At 41.1% G+C, this 17,557-nt stretch overlaps 1 protein-coding gene across 2 annotated transcripts; it reads right to left on the reverse strand.

Moving 5' to 3' along the window:
- Positions 1-889: 889 nt before the first annotated feature.
- On the reverse strand, positions 890-13,904 carry DIO2 (iodothyronine deiodinase 2). Of its 2 annotated transcripts, none has more exons than XM_026084157.1 (2): positions 13,683-13,904; positions 890-1,507 (listed from the first exon to the last, which is right to left on the reverse strand). In XM_026084157.1, the coding sequence occupies exons 1-2, from the start codon at positions 13,902-13,904 to the stop codon at positions 890-892; spliced, it is 840 nt and encodes a 279-aa protein (XP_025939942.1). The 2 variants fall into 2 exon arrangements, with proteins under 2 accessions (XP_025939942.1, XP_025939943.1); XM_026084158.1 differs by having other exon boundaries at positions 935-1,507.
- Between the last annotated feature and the right edge of the window lie 3,653 nt (positions 13,905-17,557).

Below are 17,557 nucleotides of genomic sequence, written 5' to 3' on the forward strand. Positions count from 1 at the left end.
GAACGGGGGAAAGGAAAAAGAGAAGAAAACCGGAGATTATTGATAAATGCATGTTGTCAGTTCTGAGAACTGAGGGTTGGCATCAGCTGAGCTATTGTCTCTTGATTCACACTCTGGATAGTTCTTGGTGTGTTGTGGCAAATAGTCCAGCTTTTTCAATTTTCAAAATGGATCAATGGGGTCATTTGATCATCTTTGTCTTTTTGGTCCTACTCCATGGATATTAACATCTTTCTCAACAGGCACAGGCCTACATATGGATGCAAACATACAAATAGAGTTACATAGTTAATATGCTGTGCAGAGAGGCGTCCCTAAGGAGTATAAATACCAGCATATGATGTTTCATCTTGATCTGAGCAGCCGGTTTGCATGCAGGGTGCATTGCAGGTTCCTGCAGTCTCTGAACAATAAAACCTCTACAGAAAAAGGACAATTGCCACACTCCACTTGCATTTCTACACAAATTAATTGCAAACCCTCTGGCTCCTCCCAAGTTGCTTGCATTGGCCACAAGAGGGTAAAGAAGTGTCTCTGATGAAATGCATGGCGTTGCCTTTCCATGGAATGCCTTCCAGGAAGCAATGCGTCTGACTCACCCTCCAGCCAACACTTCATGCAACCGGTTCCTTCCGGGAGATGGAGCTCATCTCACCACTCTTCCTGCTCAGCAGCAGCACCTTTTCACAGCAGCCTCTTCTGTTCCATAGGGAATGCAGGAGTGGGATTTTTTTCATACAATTAACATTTCTGTGGAGTTAGGTTTTTTGTTTTTTATTTTCCTAGTTTATGTTCATTTGACCTTGTTATCAGTTGTGTTCTCCTGCAGTCATCCAAAAGGCCTTACTCAAACCAGCATATGATTTCGTTTCTTCCCTTTTACATCACTTTAAAGGGACACATCTATTGACATATCTTCTGTAGAGAGTGGATTTCATCTTTTGCTGAAATTTTGTTCCAGCCAAAGCCGAACCTCCTGGAGATTGTAGAAAAAGGGGCCTTTGCCTCCCAGGTAGGCAATTTTTTGTCTCTGCACAATGCACACTCGCTCAAATGAAACCCCGTAGGCCACATTGGCATTGTTGTCCATGCAGTCAGCAACTACTTGGCATTGAGGTGGCAAGGAAAACCGTTCTAGGAGCTGGTGAGCGGCTGCACATCGGTCTTCCTGGTTCCTGTGTTTCTTAACTTCAAATGAAGAAGAGGAAATTCCAGGGGCGGCCCAGCCATCAGATGGGTGAGCCTCATCAATGTAGACCAACAGAAAGTCAGCCACACCAGAGAACTCCTCCACCAGCTTGCTGAAGGCCGACAGCTGGTTTGTGAATGGTGGTCAGGTAGCTGAACCAAAGTTGACCACCAGTGGCCTCTCTGAGTTGGCAAAATCCAGAAGGTGGCATTTGGTTCCACACTTCCCACCAACACTCTTCCAGCTGTTAGTGCTGCCATCACTGCCATTGGCTACGTGGATTACACTGGAGTTTGGGGCTTCTCCTCCCAGTTTGACCTGATAGCAAAACAAATGAAAACATAATAAGTTAGTGTGACTTGTTTTCCCAGTGTCCGTTTGATTACTCTCTCTAAATAAATGCAGTCATCTGTTCAAATAGTACAGTTTACTCCCCACATGGGAACTAGCAAAGGGATTCTGGATTTAGCAAATCATCAAAAGCAGCAGCTTCAAGAAGGCCCTAGTCCCTCTGGACATCTGGAAGTCTCTAGTCTCCTTCCACTCCCAGTGCAGGGAAATGTGACAGGTATAGCACTTCATTATGCTTATTGTTAGATAACTTGTCCTGAGATCTATTTTGTCCTATCCACCACAGACATGTGAATAGACTGTTTCCTTCCTCTTCACAGAAACCCTTGTATATTTGCAGATTCTTATAAAGTCTCTCCTTAGTCACCTTCTCTTTCAGGCAGACTACCTCCTGTGTCTTTTTACCTTTTTCTGCTAGCTAAATTTTCTAGATGTATGAATTTTTTTCACTATCCTCATATGAGCTCTCTCCACTTGCTCCACATCTTTCTTGAAGAACAGTGTTCAAAACTGGATTCTCCTTCTGTAGAGCTTTTACTAATTCAGAGAAGGATCAGACAACTAGTTCATGTGTCTCAGAGGCTACACCTGTTAATATGTTCAAGGAGATGTTTGCTTTTTCCAAAACATCATGAACACTATTGACTACTGGTGAGCTTGTGAACAGCTATAATGCCCAGGTGCTTTTCTGCCTATCATCTAGTTGCTCCTCATCATGGATTTGTGCACTTCAGTAGTCTAGCCTAAATCTAGTGCTTTGCACTTGATTCTATTGAACTGCATCCTACATTTTCAAAACATTTTTCCAGTTCTTCAAAATCATTCTGAATTGTATTCCTGACCAACACAATACCTGCCGTACATGCCTCCCAACTTTGAGAAGTTTTCAGATTTCATAAGCGTATGTTCAATTCCATCCTGCAGACCACGAATGAAAATACAGAGAGTACCAGATCCAAAAGAGATCTTAGCAGTATCTGACTCAATACATTGTTCTGTTTTGACAATGGGCCACTGAAGACTGCACTGTCCAAAGGATTTTCTAACCACTTTGCAGTAATTTCATCAATGATTGAATAACACATTTCCTTCTACTGCAATATTTCTCTAAAAGAAGATTGGGGGAAAAGCAGCAGAAAAACAGGAAAGCTTATTTGAAGGTTGAAGCAGGATGAAGTTAAGGCTTTTTAGCTCTAACCTCAGATCTAATCTGAACTCAATACACAGTTGTGAGAAAGTCATTTTGCTTGACAGTGCTTTAATTTCCCTGCCTATAGAAAGAAGACAGAATGTATGCATCTCACAAAGGGGTTGCCAGAATAAAGTGAAACCTGCAGAGGGCTCCAAGATCCTTAGCTGATAATCACTATAGAACCACAAAATATGACTACATACGACAATTAGTTTCTTAAGAGACTTGCCACAGTAATTCCTATGTATCTGCCCTTACCACCAGGCTCTAGTACAACAATGCAATTATCTTTCCATTTTTTCCTGCCTCTATCTCTCTCTGTATCCTGTGTATTTGATAATATGTAGAAATGCTGTTTTGAACAAACACATACAGGGCCAAATCCTGAAGTCCGTCATATTTTATTCATTTCTTTCTCAAGTTACACTCCTACTGAAGTCATTTGAAGTTAAAACTGAATGAGAATTCTGTAAAAACTGAATAAATAACTGATTTTGGGTGCACTGTTCATTCTACTTTACATTATCAGGTACCACTTACTGACAAGTCACATGCAGTAAGAATCACAGAATGCTTGACATTGGAAGGGACCTTTGGAGATCATCTGGTCTAACCCAATCTGCTCAAGCAGGGTCAGCGAGAGCAGGCTGCCCAGGACCACGCTGAGATGGCTTTTGAATATCTCCAGGGATGGAAACTCCACAACCTTTCTGGGCAACCTGTTCCAGTGCTCAGTCACCCTCACAGTAAAAAAGTGTTTTCTTATATTTAGACAGAATTTCCTGTGTTTCAGTTTGTGCCCTCTTGTCCTGTCACTTGGCACCACTGAAAAGAGTTTTGCTCCTTCTCCTGTACACCCTCCCTTCAGATATTTATACACGTTGACAAGATCCCCCTGAGCCTTCTCTTCTCCACACTGAACAATGCCAGCTCTCTCAGCCCTTCCTCATATGAGAGATGCTCCAGTCCCTTAATCATCTTAGTGACCCTTTGCTGTACTTGCTCCAGTGCAAGTCTCTCCATGTCTCTCTGGTACTGGGGAGCTGAGCACTGGACCCAGCACTTCAGGTGCGGCCTCACCAGGGCTGAGTAGAGGGGAAGGATCCCCTCCCTCGACCTGCTGGCAACGGTCTTTATAATGCAGCCATTGGCCTTTGCCACAAGGGCATGTTGCTGGCTTATGGTCAACTGGTCCACCAGGACCCCCAGGTCCTTCTCTGAAGAGCTGTTTTCCAGCAAGTCATCACCCAGCCTGTACTGGTGCATGGGGTTATTTCTCCCCAGGTGAAGGACTTTGCGCATCCCTTTATCAAACTTCATGAGGTTTCTTTCTGCCCATTTCTCCAGCTTGTTGAGGTCTCCCTGAATGGAGTTGGGTTAAGAGCTGAATATTTAACTGAGGCCATTGCTCTGAGATCTGGGTCCTCCATTTCTTCCTGAGAAACCTGACTACCCTGCATAAATCCAGTTATTCATGTTTCAGCTCCATTGCATCAGACTAGCAAAAGAAACAGAATTTAACCAAAGAAGATTTTGTAAGACACTTCCCTTAAACCCAAAAGATTTTAGAGCTAAATGAGAAGGTCTCACAACATGTCTGCAGGGGATATAAGCATCATTTTAGCTATTTTCTATAGTGCAAATTGAGACACAAATGTGCTGCCTTTCATTCAGAGATCAGAAAGGGAGAGCGCCATAGCAAGAAAGAATGGCTGAGACCTATGATGTTGAGTATATGGTAATGATGCCACTCTCAACAGTGGACTGTGCAGCTGCCACTACAGCACAGGCTAGGTGAACAGGCACTGTGCAGGAAAGGAAAGCCCCTCACTGCTCCTAGCAAACCTCCATCTGTAACATTAGTTATGTGCTAGAACCCTGGTAATGGGTAAAAATAGTCTGGTGTTTGACTTCATGCCTTTGGAAGCAAACAAAGTTTGAAATTGCTGTGTTTAGGACCTGCTGAGCAGGTGGATTGTCCACTGAACTCAAGAAAGGAAAAGAGCTTTATCCCAGCTTTCTTAAAGGAAAGATCTTTCTGTAGAGAGACAGTAACAAAAAAAACTCAGCCTGTTTCATGTTTGTCAATGTTACAAGGGATTCACCTTGTAACATTTAACAAGTGCTGCTACAGACAAATAGTGTTTACTGCTTAGCAGGTAGTAGGTACTCTTCCTCTGAGCTGCTAAACATCTGCATTTCTCTCTGCCATTCTGTGGAGTAAGATAGGCAGAGCAGAAGTAAATAAGGTTAAAGATCAGACATGAGCAAAAAATACAGTGGCCAAGATCATTTGGAGATGATATAATCAACCAAGGGCTCCATTCAGTCCAAAGGCCAGCCAGACAACTCAGCTTTTTGTGGTAGGTTGGTGAGTACCAAACAAGGGCATATCACATAAAAATGGCACAAATACTAGATCCCTCTGCCTAGAAAGCTTAATTGTTCTTCTGCTAACAAGCCATTGCCTTTTCAGAGCTGGGTTGCCCAAAATATGTCTTTTGGGCAAAGCCTGACATGCAAGTATCTGTGCTGCACCCACTCTCTGAATGAATAATGGATTTCAGTGCTTAGGAGTGTGTACTCATTCAGTCAAGGAAAAGAAGTAATAACATGTGATTTATCTCATAAATCACAATTAAGCAACACACTTTGAATTTCTGATATTTGTTGGCAACCTTCAGAGGACAAGAAAATTAAAGGTAAAAAGGACAGAAGAAAGTAAAACTGAACAATGAACGGAGCTGCTCAGGAGACAGCAACAGCCAAGCAGCTGTTTCCCCTGTTCTTCTGGTTTTATTTTAGCAAAGCTGTTATGACCGAAAATGCTCTGACCAACACTACAATCTTTAATTGAGAAACCACAGTCTGCTTATGCAAAAAGAGAGGCTAAATGTTGTATGCTCCTCATTACCAAGTGTTCATTCAGGTCTACCAAATGCTTCTTTTCCTAGACAAGTTTGCAAACCCTGAAGGAACAGACTAATAAAGCAACTCCCATTGATGAACATTCACATGAGAATGCCCTTCAAGTATCATATAACATTGATACCAAGGGTGGCAATGTCTTTTATTATTCTCCAAAAATGCAAGTTTGTATCCTGTCACTCCGACTTCTTATTGACCAAAAAACAGAGAAATTTAGAAATTTAAACTACTGTGCCTTACGTCACCTTGTAGAGGTTTCTCTTTACTTCCCACAGCCACAAAGCAAGTCTCATGGCCGCAGGTTACCCATCATGTTAATTTTTGTTTCTAGGAGTGCTTGTGTTGGTTTTTTTTCCCCCCTTAATGAGACATCCTTGCCAAGCAGGCATTCACAAGGCATTTTCTGCTCTTGCAAAGGAGTAATTAGGTCGGTGCCTTGTTCCATGCCAGTGTCAAGCACTCTAAAATCCAGCCCTACCCAGTCGTTAATGCTTAAACATAAGCAGCAGCATCTCCACTAATTGGTCTTGATGAAATGCTGACGTTCCCAAAGAGACTCTTTATTTCACCCCGCTCGGGAACAGATTGACACAGGATGACAATATCATCCTCGCTGATCATCTGCATTGTGGGCCTTGGCTGTCTTCTTTGTTGTTACTTATTGAAATAAAAAGTAGCTCTTGGAAAAGAAAATCAACACAATGAAAAAAACAAACAAAAAAACATGTATTCAGCCAAACTGCTTTTGAAATCTTACACAAAGGCAGGCAAAATATAAATTCTGAGAAACAAACCAGCAGAATTTCCCTCACACACAATCCAGTGTTTCTATAATCACATACTTATATGTGCATGAATATTCGGGCATGCAACACTGGCCTTCTGGATGCCAAGCTGAGGTGGAAACCAGGCAGTGCACAGGCACCTCCCTCCCATGCAGCCTGCCCAGGGCAGGCGAGGTTGGCCAGCAAAATGTGAGAGCCGCTCTGGCCATTACCCATAGCAAGCCCCAACCCTACACTAAGGCAGTAATTTGCATCATTTGTGTGAATTTCATTTGCTTGACAGCCTTGGTGCTGCCTCTCCATCTCCGAGTTTGCACGCAGAGTGAAAGGGAACAAGGTTACTGATGCTTTAGCACACAGACTGCAAAATGAAGGAGACTTGGGAGTGGAAAAGAAAGCCCTATTCATAAACTACAGGCTAGAAATAGCACATACTGCTAACTTTGTTGTACAGTCTCCATGAGGTCTAGGAAAAGCCCCATGGACAAAACATCACCTCCTCATTTACCTTTTCTTTTTTGTTGCTTTGCTTTTATCAGTTTTAGCATAACCCTCCTGGGATCCTGTGGACTGGAATATGGCTTTCATTCCCTGTATGAAGGATTTTCAAAGTTTGGCAAACTCATCAGGCTGTGTCAAGCCCTTAAAGAAAATAGGTGTTGCCAGACAATTAGCAGTCTGTGATATTAGCCATTTAAATATGGACATACTGCGTTTGGGATTGGAGTCCAGCAACTGGTTATGAATTGAATCCCTGGAGCTTTTTGCTCCTTTTCAAATTCTCTGCTTTGCTTTGCTTTGATTCCATTCAGCTAAATATAGCCTCCTAAGAGCCTGACATTTGTCAGTGCTTCATCCAAATCCTAATCAGATTCTGGCTGCAGAAGTATACATATTATTGTTTTTGTTTTCTTTTTTTACATGACCCAGAATTGTGCAGTGGATAGAAGTTACAGGAGGCTCTTGTTTGGAGTAGCCTACATGAATGGGAACTCTTCATTTATCATGGGGAGGTGGCAGTTTGCTTTGAGAAACTTGAGTACCCAAATTGGAGAGCAGACACTGGAATTTACTAGAGTTCTTCCAGAGTCCAGAGTCCTTATTTAGGATCAGGTGTGTGAAGCTGAGGGAGGGAAGCGGGAGAAAAATTAAAAGGACACAGTCCAGATAAAAATAACTGGTCAAATGTTGTCCTCCTTAAAAGCTGCCAGTCCCACAAATGAGCATTCATGGCAGAGGGAAAGCATAAAGGAGCCTTTTGCCTTGCACTGTTTTAGAATAGAAAAAGGAGAATTTTAGCTCCTGTGATCAGGGAGCCTACAGTGAGCTTCCTAATGCTCTTTAAAGAGGGGAGCATGGCTTATGGGGAGGCACAGTCAAGGATACTGGGGCCTCTGGGCCATCTGCTGCCCTCGCGGACTCTTCCCAGGGATGACAGAGGCCTTCACCATTCTTGTTAGTCACCACTGTCTGGGCAATGGACATCTGAGTGATATCTGAAGTTAATTTGAATGATTATTTATACTTTTACCTCATCCTTCTCACTGTATGAATTCACAGTGATGATTTTGTTGGAGAGGTAGAGATGGGGTGAAAGGACTGGGTACAATCCTTTTCCTGCATGATGCGAGTTAGCTAATTGTCTGTGGCTATCACAGCTTGAGTGGGTTTTCATAAAGGTTTCACAAAAAGGGAAGCAGTCCTTTCAGTCAGTTCAAGGGGGTTTTTTGCACATAGGGATGAAAATGGAGGACTGCATAGAGATGGTGTGGAAGAAGCGAAGTTAGATCTGCAAAATAAGATGGGCAGGATTAGACCTCATGCAGAGTAGTAATCATTATATTCCTTTTTCATACCCTTTGTTTGCCTTGAATGTTTAAACTGTAAGCTCCTTGGGACAGACTGTCTGCTTCTCTTGTTTTGGACACTGCCTAGCACAATGTGTCCCCAATCTAGGTTGGTCCCTGGACACTACTATAACAAATATGATTATACATTAATAATAATGACAAAGTTTTAATAATAATGGCAATGACAAGCCCAAATCCTGTTGAATTTAGGTTCCAAACACTGCAGGAAGGGTTTTAATTGTGGTTTTGTTCTGTTTTTTCACTTCGTTCATGATTCTTTTTATTTGAAAATGTCAATGAAAACAATTCTGCTAACTCTGAACTTTGTAAAACCAATGAAATATTTTTAATACCACACAATGTCTAGTTCAAAACCATGAAACTATACAACACAAGCTCTTTAGGACAGCATTTATTTCGCAAATTCCCTTCATTATAGTGAAAGGCAGAGAAAGACACTTCCTTACTTTGCCAGGCAAATTAATTACAAATAATAAGTATAGAAGGGTCATGCCTTTGTTCCAACCATTAAAAGACATCTCCCAGAAGCAAAGAGGCACTAGACAGCTGAACAGCAGGTAAAGGATCATGTCCTTATATTACTTTTCACATATTACTTTGTGATAATGTTGCACAGCATGCACTTACCTTACCAAAAGCTATRGCAGCTTTCCAGGCTATACTGCTTTACATACCAGTGTTTTTAAGAATAAATGTACCCATTAGACAGGCAGAAGTAGCCAGAGGTGTCTCTGGTAATTTATTCATGCCTCCCCAAAATGCCTCAGAGAGGTGTCACCACATGTTTACTAAACCAATCCACTTGCTACTAACTCCCGAGTTGGGCCTGTGCTCTGAAGTCAGGATCCTGTCCCAAACTTTCTCTCAGTTCTGTCATGCCACAGCTTGCTGTTGGCCCTTTTAGAGATGGCAAAAAGCCGGAGACGTACATACACCCCGCCGTTAGCAGCCACCTGCTGAGACCCCAGTGTCACCGTATGGTCCCTGTGCACACATGTGCCTGTGTGCACACGGGCACGTTACCTGCACAGGCGCATCACTCGGCCGCTCCAGAGAGCAGGGAGCATTAAAAGAAATCCCTGACCGAGCTCTTGGCCCGCACAGCACCGTGCTGGGCACCCATCAGGACAAGCCTCCAGCTCCCAGTTCTGGCTGGGACTGGCAGCTCTGACACAAAACTTGCCGCTGGCACTGCAAGACCGCTCAGCACTCTGCACCTCAGCACTGGCCCCTGGTGTGGAAAACTCCTCTTGTAGCCATTTAAAAAGCATATTAAGATAATAATTTCTCTCTTTTTGGAATCCTGGCGAGTGGATTCATCCCAGTACTAAAGTACAGAATTTACAGGGTAATAAAGCATTTAAAATAGATACAATGCTTAAAAAAAAAAAAAACTTTTCTAGCTGTTTCTCTGGGTTTCTGTAAGATATGTGACATATTCAGTATATATGTTGTGGGATGAAACAAAATCTTCATTGGCATTTGTACAGATGGCTTATATAAATTACACAGGGGGTATTTGAACACCCTCCCAAAAATCTCTTTTGTTTTTTTTTTTCTATCTATGGGGGTTGGTCCATCCATATCTATACATACATATGGGCGCATATATATTCATATATATATATATACACACACACACACATATACATACAATAACAGTGGACTGACTCCTGAAAGAGCCAATTATGTATGCCTATGTGCATTTATGCATTTATACACATATATGTATGTCTATGTACATATAAACACACATGTATATATCTTTATATATACATACACATATGAATGTATAAATACACACACACTTATACATACATGACTTGCTCTTCAGAAGTCAATCCACTCATCACTTCTGTAGATAAAGAAGAACAACAATAAATTAAAAAGTAACATCTAAATAACAAAACATCACCATACTTGCACTCTTCCAGTTATATGGTTATTATAACTTGACTGCTGTCTCTGTTTATCCCTATGACGATAACTAATCTGGTCCTAAAGACTCCCTTGTTGTAACATAAAACATGCTTGCTTCTTAGGAAAGAATAGGAGAAGGATGTTATATAAATGAAAAAGAGGTGCAAGGTAGACAATATCAACATTGAGTGTGACAGATACTGAACTCAGAGCTCAGGAAGTAAAAAGAAATACATTAATCATTGATAAAATGTACCTAAGAAAATAAACAAGCGATCAATTATTTTGATTTCACTGGGACAGTAAAGTGTGGGGAAGTCATATAAAATGTCCCAATAAAAGAGAATACTGAATATGTGCATATACAATATATCAGACTGCATTGTTCACCCACTGAGAAAGTTAAAATCTTCAACTGTTGCCTGGTAATCTTGCCTATGAAACAAATGTCCTAACCAAAATGTTTTGTGCAATAATACTTAATAACTACAAAAAGCAGAATAAAAGCAAGTTGAAATTTGTGTAAGATATTCCAAAGTTTTACTAGAAGGGGAAATGTATCAGAATAGCTATTTTCAGATACATTCTTTTTCAGCTATTCCAAAATCATCTCTTGTACACACTAGTCTTGAAATAAAGTCACTTAATTCTGGAATAGTCTGTGTGCTTCCAAGGCAGAACTATTTTCTTGGAATAAATTTATTTTTAATCTACAAACCAGTATCTATCCAGGAACTTTTTCTGGAATGGCTTCCAGAAATTTTTCTTCTGTTTATGAAGTACTCTTATGCAAAATGCTGTGAAATGTAGTCAGAAAGAGTTCCATGTAAGTGATATACAGCATAGTACAACCAAGCGTAGTTATTGTTCTAATCCAGAGCGCTCTGCTAACTGGCAGTCTAGCTTTGGTCTACCTCAGCCATCTGCAATTCAGCTATTCTAGCTGAAGAATGGTGATTATATCATAAATAGTCCTGAATGGAATGAATTTAAGCACATGCTTAAGTACTTTGCTAATGCCTGATTTCAACTAGAAAACTAGAGCAATAAGCAAACATGGTTGTAATAAAGGCTACATTTTGCAATGCTGTTTAATATCCTGATTCTCCAATAATTTCATTTCCTACCTGTCCTAATTGGCTAAGATTAAGATATTACAATTAGATGATCCCACTCAGGATTTAAGAAAAGATATTTTAAGGAAGAAGAGGCTTTGTGGGACAGTCTTTAATCTATTTAACATGCTTTTTTAACATTTACACTGCAAACCAGGATATATTTGAAATTTTTTCAACTCTATCAGTACAGCTTTCCAGTTCAACCACTTTTTTCTTTCTCTTCCTTGCAGAAGCAGCAGAAAACTCTCCACTGTTATGAAAGCAACAACTCTTCTCCTTCTCCTAATATTGCTCAATTTATTGTCCCCTTTAGAATTTGATTTCTAAATTTACTCTGTATCTCTGTGACAATCAAGGTTTTCCAAAGACCTTCTGGCCTGGCCCATAATTCTATGAAGGAAAATGTAGTCTTTCCATTAATTGCTGGAATTGATTAGTTCTTCATTTAGGATACCTGGTATGAATGGATTTTTCCCTCTTTTTGGTACAATGTTAGAAAATCTGGCTATTTTGAAGTTTGTATGAATTTTTCTGCTGAGTTCACTGAGGCCAAGAATTTGTTCTAGGGACCTTAAAGCCTGACTGGCATAAACAACCTAAGTCATTTAAAGGTGATAAGGGAGAGTTTTCCGTTACTAAGTTCAAGGTATGTGTTGCATTGCCAAAACCAAAAATAGCACAGAGCCATCCTCCCTCTAGATCCAAGGGTTGACAGCAGCAGTAGCTGAGGGAAACCCAAAGCATGTCTTTGGAAAGTATAAAAAGGCATGCAACATTTATTTTAAAGCATTTTATATTATTTAAACAGAATGAAATTGAAGATATTTCATGAATATGAGGTTCCTTACAGCTGCACACCTTCCCAGTCCCTGGCCCACATACAGATCACAAATGTAGAAACTGGAAACTTGGCTGTTCCACTAGAGCCTTAACCAAGTTGCACGTTACCTGTCCTGCCTTGCCTTGTCTGTAAAATGGGAGCAGTTGTGTTTACCAGCCTACTTAACAAGACCACAGAAAAATTTCCTTACCTAATGTCCATGAAGAGACTAAAAAAAAGAAACTAGAAGGGCTAGCAAAATAGTGAGCTTCAATATTCAGCATTACTTTATTTGGGTAGCCAGCTGGCTGATTCTTATGGTGCCATTAAGAGGCTGATCCATTTGGCAAGATGTAATACTATTTATATGTCTTACACTGAAAAATAATGTACCCATGGCTTGGATTTCAGGCTAGGTAGTTTGTATCCCATATCACAAAGCCAACAAAACAGCTCTTCACATCTCTAGGTAAGAGTGAATACAAGAGCCATTGTGGGGGAATGAAAGGGGACTGGGGGGAAGGTGACACAAAAAGAAATCTTTCAGAAGATATAGAGCTATCGCCTGGACAGGTCTCCTATGACCTCATGACATCAGATGGGGCATGTTAAATTAGATGGTCTAAATAAGACAACCCATTCTAACAGAGTGAGCACTGTTTTGGAAGCCACAGGGCTCTGAATTCAGCTCTTCTACTTACTAACTGGGTGGCCTGTGTGAGAATTTTCATCTCTTAGGGTCCTCGTTTTCAGTCTATAAAAGGGAACTATAACTACCTCATGAGACCTGGGCAGTACCACTGGGTAATGTTTGTACAAAACTTAAAAGGAAAAAAAAAAAGTTGCATAATTGCTATTAGCTTTATTAACTTAAATCACCAGGCAGCTGTCCCTCAGCTAGTCAAGCTCATTTTTAATCTCTGACATGTCCCACTGTCACTGCTTTCATGAGGGAAAAAAGGCTCACTGTTTCTCTCTGTCCAGTTTTACCTGGATGCTTCCTTCAATGTAAAAATTAACAAATGAGTAAGAGAAAGTGCCAGTACAACGACAAAGGTTCATTTTCATCCTTTAACTAAAATAATTCTATACACAGATAGATGTTATCTATGTAACATAGAGAGCTCTATCTCAAGATACAGTCTATGTACAGCCTCTGAGGATCTACATGGCAAACGATTAAACGACCGCTTTAAAAATATTTAGAACGTTATTTATTTATTCCCAGACAAAGATCTTGAAGTACTTTATAAGCATGAAGAGTATTATTCTTACTGGCGGGGAAACTGAGGCACAGCTAAGTGACATGGCCGTGGCTGCAGAAAGGAGTCAGTGGCAGAACAGGCAGGCAGGCAGCAGCTCCCCAGTCTCCCGAGCCGAGCCTCTGCCCCCGCCTTGGACTGCGTCTCCTTTGGGCTATCCCCCAAACTGAACTTCGGAGGGGAAGGCGCGGTGAGTGCGCAGAGCCGTGGACAGCCGGTTTTGGGGACCCCGGGGCGCGCACCCACCTGCTTGTAGGCGTCCAGGAGGAAGCTGTTCCAGACGCAGCGCAGCCCCTCCGAGGTGAGCATCCTCCGCCACTCGCCGCGCGCAGCCTTGGAGCGGCTCAGGAACAGCACCATGTGCTTCAGGAGGATCACGGAGTCATACAGGGCAAGAAAGAGGCAGTTGGAGAAAAAAACCGGCAAGATCTGCAGCGTGATCAGCAAATCCACACTTAGCAGCCCCATCTTCCTTGCTGCTTCTCTTCACCCGGATGCCTTCAGCTCCCTTTTTTGCCCTGTACCCTCATTTAAAAAAATAAAGTAAAAAGCATTTTGAAAGCCTCATTACCCCTCTGGCTGCTTCTCCCTTTAAAATGAGCAAAGATAGTTAAATATGAGCAGCCTGGTTAACTGCATGATACCCATTCAATTCGGAGCTCCTTTTTATTTCTCAGAAACTAAGATGTTAGCAAAAATTCTTCCCTTAACCAGGAGATCTTCTAATTTGGTTGAAGAGAGAGGCAGCTGTGTTTCCAATTCCCTGCAGTTATAAAATTTAAGCTGAGATTGTTAATTGTTAACTTTCCTGCACTATCCCATTGTTTCTGAGCTATTTAAGCACTGCACGGACCTCTCATTTCTGTGTCACTAAAGCTAGCTACCAGGTGCAACAATACTTTTTTAAAAAAGGTCTATGTACATAAACTTTCTGTTCCTTCCTCCCTCCCTCCCTGTCTTTCCTTCTCTCTCTCTCTCCCCCCCTCCCTCTTTCTGTTCCTGCCTTCCTCCTCTCGCCCTCTCTCTTGCTATCTGTCTATGGTGCAAAGTGCTTTCCCCTCTGGAGTCCTAGCTTGCTTCCCTGAAGCCTTTTATACATTCCCTGGCTAATTGCTGCAATAGAGAAATGAAACCCTAATCTTAGTAAAGATCTTGACGTCAATGTAAAAGAGGGCTTTACTTTGGCCAGGACTGCAGTGAATAGAAAAGTGAAATTCTCAAAACTTTTTTTTTTTTCAGAGAGAAGAGAAAAAGAGAGAGAGGGAGAGACAGCAAGGGTGGAACTTTGCTTTGCTTTGAAAAGGAAAAAGAAAAAAAAACTATGCTTCTGACGGCTCTTAAGAAATGCTTTCAAATTTTGGAAAAAGTATTTTCATATGACGTGGAAGGTGACACAGCAATGCAGGCTTCTGTTGTGGATGTTTTTTTCTCATGGCTGTTTTTTTCTTTGCCCTTTTGTCTTTTCCAGGAAGGTGTGTGAGTTGATGCATCCCAAGAAAGGGCACATTTCTGTACTTTTCGCTCCCACCTCCATCAAGTACAACGTGTATAGTGTTTTAAATATCTTTTTGTTTTCTTGGTATTTAAGGAAATATAAGTAAACACCCAGCACTGACTTCATCTACTGATGTGTAAAAGAAAAAGATAAGAGAAAGAGAAAAAATAAGTTTTTGAAGGAGTTGGGGATTTTTAAGCTGAAGTTCTCCACTTAAAAAATAATATACTACATCCTTAAGTGATGTTAATCAGCTGAGCTTCAAGGACTTCAGTATTCCCCTATGATGATAACTATTTACAACCTTAAGTCCAATAAGAATAACTTATCTTTGGTTAAAAGCTTATAAAAAAGGAAAGGAAGGAAGTTTCCCCTGGCAGAGCCATGTGTGCTTTCACAACCACAAGCCTCCCCTGCAGCACCAAGCTGAAGGAGGTTTGTTCTGTTCATTTGCACTTCTCTTTGTTTCTCCTTTTTTTCCCAATTTTTAGTCCTCTTTCCACATGATTCTTTTTTGGTACAGTAGACACATTTTTGGCTTTTTTAGGTTCTAACTTCCTTAGGTAAATATTTTTTTGTATTTTATGTTACGGACATCAATAATTTTATTTTTGAGTGGATGTCTTCCCCAGGTGCTTATGTAGCCTCTCATCTCCAGATACATTTAATTCCCAGAGATGCCAGTGTGATGTCTAACCTCTGTCAACTCACTGATGAGCCACATCCTTGATGAGTAGTACAAGCTTCCTTCAGTAATACATCTTAGTCTTCATCAATCATCGCTATCCTTCCACTACTATGAAGTGCAGAAGGCAAACAGCATCAATCTTCCCTACTCCAGGGTCTTTTATTTTCAGATGTTGTAATGTCAGCGGGTTGTCACTCCACTAGGATGCATACTTCTAGATTGGCCTTCCCATCTCTTGACTTGCAATCGCCAAATAAAAGTTTGTTTAGGTAACATAATATCAGCCATTTGTAAAAGATATCACCCAGATGGGATCTCTCCTGCAAATGTTTACTCAAATAACTTTCAAAGGTTACACACATGTAAATCTGTGACCTTTTGTGTTACTGGCATAAATAAAGAAGGAACTAAGTTTCTTTTCAAACTAGAACAATTTTTAAGTCAAATTGCCAGTGGTGACAGTGTTCCATTACCATAGGAAGGATTGCAACCCCATGGATTTGGCTTTATTACTACCCTGCAAAAACAAGTTATAAACAGCCATTTATACATCCCCACACATGAATGAATCAGCATGCCCTTGTCCTGTGAGCACAACGCAGGAACAAGGGTCCCCTGAGCTGCAAAACTAGCTTACTGCCTGACCCCAGGCAAGCATACCTAATCACTTGATTATAAGCACTCTTAAGCCTAGATTACCCCTCCTATAGATCCATCACTAACACATACATGATTCTGTCTGTGAAGACCCCCTTTCTTTGTTTTGGGAAGGTTTGTTAAAAGGCAAGTTTGGGGACTGTTGATCACTGTGTCAAATGAATCATCAGCCACTGTTACCGAGAACAGTTTGCAAACAGCTCTGAGGACAGTCCAGCTCAGGCTCTTCCTGTTCCCCAGAGGTAAAGTCAGGCTAGAAACTACACTGAGAACACACTGTCTTCTGGGTTCCCTTAAAACTACTGCCCTTACCCAGAGAGTGCTGCATGGGTGAAGAGGTTGTTTGTAAGACAACTAGAAACCAGACAGTTTTGGAGCTTTGAAGTGCATCTAAAGTTGAACAGCAAGCCCACTTGYGTCAGCTGCTATTTCGTATTTATTCTGTCACCTTTCTTGCCTATGAGGTAGACTGTACATATTGAATTAAATGGAACTACCTCAAACTGCATATTTGAGAGTTTCAGTCAAGAGATACTGATAACTACTTAATCCAACCATAAAGTCAAAAATCTTTTGACTAAATAAAAATGAAAAAAGACACTTGCCATTGCTGTCTTCAGAAGCAGTAAGTCCCTGCAGGGCACAGGTATTGCTTCTAAGCTTGACGATCGGCATATAGCAGCCCTCAGTACAGAATGAAAGCGTAATCCTTGCTGCTCTTATTGATATCACTTCTCTCCTCCTCAGCTGAAGCAATTCATCCATGTGTTCATCTCTCTCAGAGACCAAAAGCACAGGGGAAACCACTATTTGCACCTGTTGTAAAAGACAGGTACAAATGAGTATCTACAGCATATTCTCAGTGCTGAAGCCTACAGTGTCTCACTACTGCCCTGAAGATTCTCTTGAATCAAGGAAGAAAGGCCCAAAACTTCAGACCTTGAGGCACTGAGAGAGCCCTTGCTCTCCTGAAGGAAAAACAGATGAATTTGATACACAAGGAAGAATTAGGCAGGGATGAAGATACACACTGAAGAACTGAGATAGGGTTCAATTAAAGCTCATTTCAATTACCTGCTCTGCCATACCTTCCTATATTATTTGCATATAGCCCTACAATGTACCTCAGTTCTGCATCAGCAAAAGAAAATAAAAGTACTACCATAATCTATGGAGCAGTCAGGTTCAGTAATGGGAAATTAAACATATCATCCATAATTTGTCAAGGTGGAATGAGCAAAGCCAACAACATTAAAGCATTCACTGTTACTAGAACTTGTA

Source organism: Apteryx rowi, unplaced genomic scaffold (assembly GCF_003343035.1).
Source record: "Apteryx rowi isolate R43461 unplaced genomic scaffold, aptRow1 scaffold_627, whole genome shotgun sequence".
Lineage (NCBI taxonomy): Eukaryota > Metazoa > Chordata > Aves > Apterygiformes > Apterygidae > Apteryx > Apteryx rowi.